The 8768-nt window shown below is 28.5% G+C and overlaps 1 protein-coding gene across 3 annotated transcripts; it reads left to right on the top strand.

Annotated features, from left to right (window-relative positions):
- Positions 1 to 204: 204 nt before the first annotated feature.
- On the top strand, positions 205 to 8354 carry LOC132919471 (golgin subfamily A member 6-like protein 24). 3 transcript variants are annotated; one of them, XM_060981116.1, is made up of 11 exons: positions 205 to 367; positions 1673 to 1789; positions 1856 to 1992; positions 2063 to 3551; positions 3619 to 3665; positions 3840 to 4044; positions 4120 to 4236; positions 4909 to 5081; positions 5616 to 5807; positions 6013 to 6276; positions 6900 to 8354. In XM_060981116.1, the coding sequence occupies exons 1-11, from the start codon at positions 322 to 324 to the stop codon at positions 7263 to 7265; spliced, it is 3153 nt and encodes a 1050-aa protein (XP_060837099.1). In that variant the 5' UTR covers positions 205 to 321; the 3' UTR covers positions 7266 to 8354. The 3 variants fall into 3 exon arrangements, with proteins under 3 accessions (XP_060837099.1, XP_060837116.1, XP_060837107.1); XM_060981133.1 differs by lacking the exon at positions 1673 to 1789; XM_060981124.1 differs by lacking the exon at positions 1673 to 1789 and having other exon boundaries at positions 1838 to 1992.
- The last annotated feature ends 414 nt before the right edge of the window (positions 8355 to 8768 follow it).

Below are 8768 nucleotides of genomic sequence, written 5' to 3'. Positions count from 1 at the left end.
TTATGAATAATATTATGACATATGTTATTAGTACATTTGTTTTAAAAGCAATTATTATAAACTGTTATTTTATCTTGTGATATTTTGTCTTTTTTTTATATATATTGTCCGAAATATTGCCCTGTGCAGAACAGATGACGACAGTACAGTATAGTTGCCAGAAAAAAAAAAGTATGTTTAACAAAAAATCTCATTGCCAGCCAGCAGAACTGTAACAGACGACGGGGAGTTAAGCTCAGGCTGTAAGTACGAACGAACGCGTCAACCGAGTGTCGTGTGATGTGCTTTCGGTAGTGAATATTTTTTCTTTTAGGGAGCTCGATGGATCTTAGATGGATTTTGATTATCGCCCTGCTTAGCGTCAGAGGTAATTCTTTTTTCTAATAATATATAACAATTATTGTTATTTTGTCTTATGAAAATAATAATTATTCACGTGGATAAATTGTATACATACCTGTAGGTACTAGATTCCTGTACATGTTTTAATAGGATAGTTTTTTTTTTTATATAATACATAACATTTAAAAGTGTATTATAAATATGCGTATTTTTTCTTTTAATAATATAGCATATAATAAATTATAAAATAAACGACCCCATTAGGTCTGTACGGGGAAGTATTATAATTGGAACATGACTAAAAGGCCATAAATACTCTATCTGAGTAAAAATAGTATAATATTAAACCGTTTGAAAAATATCAAAAATGTTTTTAAAAAAATACTTTTATATAATATATGTATACTATATTATTTATTCTTTTTAGCAAATGCTAATACATTTTTATTTATCATTATTATTATTATTACAATAAATTATCGATAAATACCTAGAATTTCTTAAGCAACTCGACGGGTTTTGTTTAATTTATGTTATAATACTAAATTACACATGTATATAATAATTAACTACAATTATGTTTTAACTTTATATTTTTTTTGTCGTTTTCTTTAAGTTTTCATGTATTACATATAATGATATTTTACAATTATTTTATTATAGTGTAATGCGTTTAAGATTTTATTAAACTTATTATTCAATTAGATACATAATAATATATTTAGGTAGAAATGTAAAAACCATTGGAAAGATCACATTTGTCATACTGGTTGAAATTGTTACATTTATTTTCCAATTAAATTATTTTTTTTTACTTTTAAAAATGCTTGAAAACATTTACATATTAGCAAAACCATTAAGATAGTGTTTACAGATAATTTAAAATGTCCTAATTCGTCTGTATATAAACGCGAATTTTCATAAAATTGGAAACTCCCTTGCTCAACGCGATCTTGCCGCTCGCGACATTTCTATTTCTGTAGGGGCATTAGGTTATGTTGTGTATTAATAGTGTACCGACAGAACACAACTGGGACACTCTGGTTGCAATTTTCTATTTTTATATTACCAGCGGCCGTCTGGGATTTTTAAATACTCTCGTTGGCGATTATATATTTTTTTTTATCAATATACGGTCATTAGTCATTACCTTATATTTGTATTAGTTGTATTATTTTATTGTTTTGTCTATTGTCTATTGTCGATTATTTTTTCTTTTTTCTTGTTTTAATTCAGTGCCTTGTCTATCTAATATAATGTCTTGTCTAAAACTGAAGGATCATTTACTATTTCATGATTCAATTTTACTCCATCGCTGATTTTGGTTTAGATACATTTTGTGAAACTTTTGCCAGTGTACCATCGGCGTCTATAGCTCCATCGGAGGTGGACTGTCAACCATACGTAGAGAAAGCCATCAAAGAATTAGTTACTCCAGAACCTATTGGTAGTTAGATATTTAAAATTCGTAAATTTCGTTGCATATTATATTCAGGAAGTGTATCATATTCAGGAAGTACAGGACGCGACCAAAACATTCAAAATGAAAGCCCCACAAGTGGAAGCACTCCAAATGATGATGTTACAGGCTCGAGTTCTCAAGATGGTAATTCTCCGGATGATAGCGGACAGAGTACACCACCCGAACCGGTAAAATAAATTACTGTTAATAATGACTACAATACGATTAAATTTAAATTTATTTTTGTATAATTTATAGGAAAAGTTCGAAAAAGAAGAAGAAACAACCAGAAACGAAGTAAATTTAAATGAAAGCGTTAGTGCAATAAATGAAATTGAAAATCATGATAATGGAATAATCGAAGCTGAAGAAATCAGTACAAATGAAACAACAGAAAATAATCAAGCACATAAAGTTGAAGAGGAAGATAGTGAGATTGAAATTGTTAATGAAGAAGAGGAAAATCTGGAAAATAATAGTTTAAACGTCGTAGAAAATGAAGTAATAGAACCTAAAGAAGAAATTGTACCTATTATTTTAGACAAAGATGTAGTTAACAATAACGTTGAAATTATAATTGATATTGAAGACATTAAAATTAATAATGCTAACAAAATAGTAGAACCTAGTGTGACTAAGATACAAGTACAAGAAACAATAGAAACTACTAATGCAAACATAAAAACAGAAACCCCTAAACAATTATTTAAAGGAACAAAAAAGAGGAACCCAAAATATTGGAAATTTGATCCAGATGACGAACCTGAAAATACTGTTCCAATTGTAAAACCAAAACCAAAAAGAAATCTAAAATATTGGAAAATTGATCCCGATGAATTTCCACTTGAACAAGCACCAAAACCAGCCGAACCTCCGAAATTACGTAATCCTAAATATTGGAAGCTCGATCCTGAAGAAGAAAAGTTGTACAAGTTAGAGGAAGCTAAAAAGACTGAACAAATAAAATCAGTTCCTCAGAAAGGTAAAAGAAATCCTAAGTATTGGAAATTTGATCCAGATGAAGAGACAAAAGAAGTAAACGTCGAAAAATCTTCGACTATTGATAGTACGTTAAAACAAGATGTAAATCAAATTTTCAAAGGAACAAAAAAACGGAATCCGAAATATTGGAAATTTGACCCAGATGAATATGAAGATGAAATAAAAAAAGAGCCAGTAGTTAAAGCTAAGCGAAACCCTAAATACTGGAAATTCGATCCCGACAATGAACTTGATGAACCTAACAAAATGGCTAAAGAAGATAAAACAGAAGAAAAAGCTCATAAAAAAAATAAATATTGGAAAACAGATGAACAAACTGAAGACATAATAGAAAATAAAGAAGAAGACAAATCAAAACAGAACAAATATAAGAAAGTAGACGAATCTAATGAAGATATAAAAAAAATAGATCAAAAAGAAGAAGAGAAACCAAAAAAGAATAAATACTGGAAAGCAGAGGAAGTTGAAAATATAATACCCAAAGAAGTAATTACACCAGAAGAACCAATCGCTAAAAAAAATAAATATTGGAAGACAGAAGAAACAGAAAAACCAAAGGAAGTGAAAGATGAAGATATAACAATTAAAAAAAATAAATATTGGAAAACAGAAGAAAAACCCGTTGATCCAGTAAAAGAAAAATTAATTGAAACTCAAAGAACTATGTATTGGAAATTAGACGAAGAAGTAAAACCATCAAAATGGGAAAAAGATACTAAAAACGAAAAAATTAAAACTACTGGAGGTAAAAATAATAGTTCTTAAAAAATTCATCGATAGACAAATTTCTATGGTTATTTTTATGTATTTAGATGAAGTCACAATTGAAGAATACATACCAGAAGAAGATTTGACAATGGTAATAAAATTTAATTTAATAACTTTTAAATCATAACGTTAGCTTTGCATATTATCATAAGTTAACCAAATTAACGCTGACGTTAATAATATGTAATGTATTTTAAATAAAAATTTCTAAAAAAAATTGTATATTATAAATAATATATTTAATATATTATTTGTATTAATTTAGGATGAAGTGGTACCAAAGAATCTAAGAAATAAAAGTCATATAAAACAAACATTAAAAATAGGCGAAAACACTGCACAATATGATAGTTTTCTATCAAAAGTTGTAGATACTACATTAAAAGAACTAAAAAAAGTGTATGAAGTGGCAATCAAACCTTTGGAAATGACTTTCAAGTACCGAGATCTGAGTAACAGACATTTTGGAGGTAATTAAAATTATTCATACATAATATATTCATTTTAACATAGTTATTAAAAGCATACTATTTATTATGTTTTAGAGCCAGAAATATTCTCTAAACCACTTATTTTGTTTATGGGACCTTGGAGTGGTGGTAAATCTTCAATAGTTAATTATCTTTTGGACATTGAACATTCTCAATTTGCATTAAGAACTGGTAAGTAAGTTCATTATGCAGACCAAAATATGTAATACATAATTACCTTATGCAATTTATTCTTAAAATCAAAATATAAATTGACAAATTTTTCTTATTGTACTTAATATTAATAAGTATTCGAGATATTTGTTATAAGTTCTAATATATTAAGTTATTTTTAATTATCAATTAGATACTCAACATTTTAATTTATAGTTAATATAATGATAATTCTAACCTGGCGTAATTTTAGGTTTACAAGTATAATATTGATCATTGCGTAAAACACTTTTTAGTTTTTACATATAGTAATTACTAATATGATGTAATTAATTAAATTATATTGAAAGTTTGTGAAAATATACATTATTTAAGCAGTAGTGGATTTTCAACAATTTTTTTTCTTGTAAGGAGAAGGGGGTCATGAAAAATAATATTTAAAAATTATATTTTATAATATATATTATATTATAAATTGTATAGCATTATCAAAGCGTCTAGGGGGATCTAGACCTCCCCTCCGAAAATCCACCACTGTATATAGGTAATTTTGAATCTTAAAAGTAGATAAAATATACTGTCTTTAATGATAAGAAGACTCAAATTTCTAACTTATTTTACTAAAAATAAATATATTATTTCTGTATACACATTGTCTAATTGTTATACTTACGTTTGCTTGCATTTAAGGAGCGGAACCATCTCCAGCTTATTTTAACATAATGATGTACAATAATCGCGAAGCGATTCTAGACGGAACGCAATTAGCAGCAGACTGGACGTTTTCGGGTCTTCAGAAATTCGGACAAGGTTTGTTGGATAAGCTCCGTGGACTCAAGTTACCTCACCCTTTATTAGAGAAGGTAAACATTATTATAAACTTTAAGTACATTGTATACATAGCTAATGGTTTCCGATTTGTGGTATCATGAAATACGTTCATACAGTAATATTACCCATATAGAATATATATATAGATATACTTGTAACAAATGACACTCATTATTTTGGTTTTTGGAAAATCTTTGTGTTTTTATGTTATATTTTTTAGTAATAACCAATATAATTTTACAAATTTTATTACCTGAAGAAGAATAGTTGGATGAATATTTTTATTACAAAACAAATCAAGTACTTACCTATTGTAAAAATAGTTAATTCAGTTTTTATTCGTCTACATTTTATCTTTTAGTAATTAGATAAATAAAACAACAATGGATACGATGTTACATTGTTTGTTGCTTTATTAACTTTATAATAAAATATTATATTATATTTTATTTTATTTATTTATTTTTTTTTTTTATGAATCAATTGAATGATTGTTTACTGTTAAAAGACTCACCTAATATTTTGTAGCTTCGTAATACAAACAATCGTGTGTGTTTTTTCCGCAGGTAAACATCGTAGAGATACCCGGAATATTAGAAATGCGTAAACACGTGGACCGGGTATTCCCGTTCAACGATGTGTGTCAGTGGTTCATCGACAGGGCCGATATGATATTCTTAGTGTACGACCCGGCGAAATTGGACGTAGGCCCGGAAACCGAAGCAATATTGGACCAACTTAAAGGCAGAGAATATCAGGTTAATATTAAAGACGTATATAGACTATAGAGTATATTTTATTACCACCGTTAGGTAGGGTTTATTTTTTAGTTTTGTTTCTCGCCTAACAACATTATTGTGCACATGTCTATTATGTACATTACTATATTATAATTTAATAATTATATTATTAATGAATAAAATTAATGCATTAAATTTGTTTTCTATATTTCTCTGTGTCTAGACAAGGATATTGCTAAATAAGGCTGATAAAATTCGTGCTGAAGAACTGATGCGCATACAGGGAACGCTCATATGGAACATAAGTCCGCTCATGTCCAGTGCCGAGCCTCCAGTCATTTATTCGGTGTCATTATGGTCAAACCCGTACGAAATCGGGTCTCCGGCCAAGCTACTTCACTCACAAGAACTATCATTCTTGAAGGACATCCGTTCGGCAATCGACAGACGTGTTGAAAACAAAATAGCCAGTGCTCGGCGATTCGCGGTACGTATAATAATAAAAATTTTAATATATAATTTTGAATTCTATAAAATATATATATAGGTATACATGGTTTTTAACTAAAAAATACTCAATTAAAACATATTTTTACAGAAAAAAATTACTGTATTTTTTAGGGAATAATTAATATATGTATAATTATATTGATATTTAATCATAGTGATTTTTAATTTATTTATTTTGTTTTAACGTCTTAAATAATGGTCATATTATAGATTTTTTAGATTTTGTATGATTTAAATAATGAGAATAGTATTCTGCTCTAGAAAAAAAAAACAATCGAATGTTACCTGTTAAAATACTGGTTAAAAAATTAAAATATAAATAATCAATTGTTTTTTTAAAAAATGTCATAAATTTAATAGATGTATAATATAGTTCTTCGAGCTATATAGGTATTAATTAAACATTTATTTTCGAGGTTGCAAGAATTTATTAACTTGAACCCTCCACTGTTCTAGCTGGTTAAACATTAGGTATAACAAATCACTCCGTACCTACAATATAATGTTATAATATTATACTATTATAATACATGATATTATATTTTAACATTTTATAAATAATTATATACATGACTATTGTGCCACAATGGTGTGTTACAGGTGAGGGTGCGAAACCACGCTAAGATGGTTGACTGTTACTTGACCACGTATTACAACCACAAGTCGTTCTTCGCGAACCGGAAGACCGTCAGCGACGACATCATTGAGAATCCACAAAACTATCACATCTACGAGGGCCTGAGCACGCTGACTAACATATCGAGATACGATCTGCCTGATCCGGACGTGTACCGAGACTTCTTCCGGCTTAACCCTGTGTATGAGTTTAAGCGGCTGTCCGATACATGTACGTACTTCCGAGGTTGTCCGATCAACAAACTGGACATGGCCATTGCCTACGATCTGCCCGACCTGATCGGTCAATACAAAAGACAAGAAGAGCAACTGGTGGTGGAGACGCCGTGAAAATGACACGATGAAGTTATCCGAAACCCATCGTATATACAGCTGATATATTATATTGTTTAATATTCAAATATTATGGTTTTACCAATTATTTATTCGTTTTCGTGTAGAATGTTTTTTTTTCTCTCTTTGATTTATATTAAATTGTTAGATAATAATATGTGTGGGTCCGAAAAATATGTTGCCATTTCAAATGAACAAAAAAGTACATCTTAAAAACGTGACAACTTCAATAACAGTATATTATAATATAATATCACAGAATAGATGAAGTATGTAATCTGTTCTGTGATAATATCATGTATATGGTCATCAAGCGACGTGCATAACGGTAGACACCGCATTATAATATTGTATAATATTATTGCGGTAGTCTTTTTTTTACGACCGCCTTTTGAGTTTATTAATTTTCGTTAATTACTATTTTCGGTCGAATAAGATTTGGGACCAGTGACGTGTTTAAGATGCTATTTTTAAGTTGGAAATGTGAATCCAACTGAATAAGATGCGTTTACCATATAGCGGCTTCCAAAACGGCTAGTTTGTTCACATAATTTATTGGCAATTGAACTACTCTGTGGGAGGTATACGCATGTACATCGTATATTATTATATACAGGGAGGTGGTGGTGTTTTCTCCGATACCCCGCATGGTTATCACACGGTAAAACGAGAAAACACCACAGTCCGCCATGTATATATTGTGATTTGAGTTACACGAATGTTTTATGTCAACAAACGAATTTGCAAATTATTATGAATATCATGTTTAACATGTATATCTAATATTTATCATCTACAGTTTAAGAAATATTTAATTAGAAAATCTTAATTGTGTTTTTTTCAATTATTATACAATAACTGAGAGGTATATCTTGTATCTACACTAAAAATAGCTAGTGCTCACCGTCTAAATACCTTATATAATCCAAACCGCTATGAAATTGAATTATTGATTATATACTTACAATTTACATATTGTAAGTAATAGATTATATTATAATCACAGATTTATGAATAATATTAAGAACTTTACAATTATTTTTATGTTTACTTGTATATATTTAAATAAAATTATCAAAAAGTTAATATATGAAGTTTCTTTAATGAAACGTAAAAAAATGAAAATCAATATTTAGTCAAATTACTAATAAGTAATTACAAACTTCCATTATTCGTGAAATTTAAATTGTTTATTCTACATTAATTTAATTTGGCTCAAAATTCAAAGACTTGACGTTTATATACAACATATAGTATATACCAATTTATATGTCTATATAATATGTGGGAGGCATTGTATAATATGGTATAAGTGTATAATTGCGTATGTGTATATTATAATTAAATTGCAGATTTTGCAGACTATTTATAATACAGTACCACGTTATTATAATAACAGAATAAAACATTATTTGTTTTTGAAAATAATTCAAAAACCTATAACCAAATTATAGGTTTGATAGTAAGTAAATTGGCTCTAATATTAAAGCAAACAACATA

This window comes from Rhopalosiphum padi, chromosome 1, assembly GCF_020882245.1.
Source record: "Rhopalosiphum padi isolate XX-2018 chromosome 1, ASM2088224v1, whole genome shotgun sequence".
Classification (NCBI taxonomy): domain Eukaryota; kingdom Metazoa; phylum Arthropoda; class Insecta; order Hemiptera; family Aphididae; genus Rhopalosiphum; species Rhopalosiphum padi.
The sequence above is the reverse complement of the archived record's forward strand: the minus strand, read 5'-3'. Positions and strand labels throughout refer to the sequence as shown.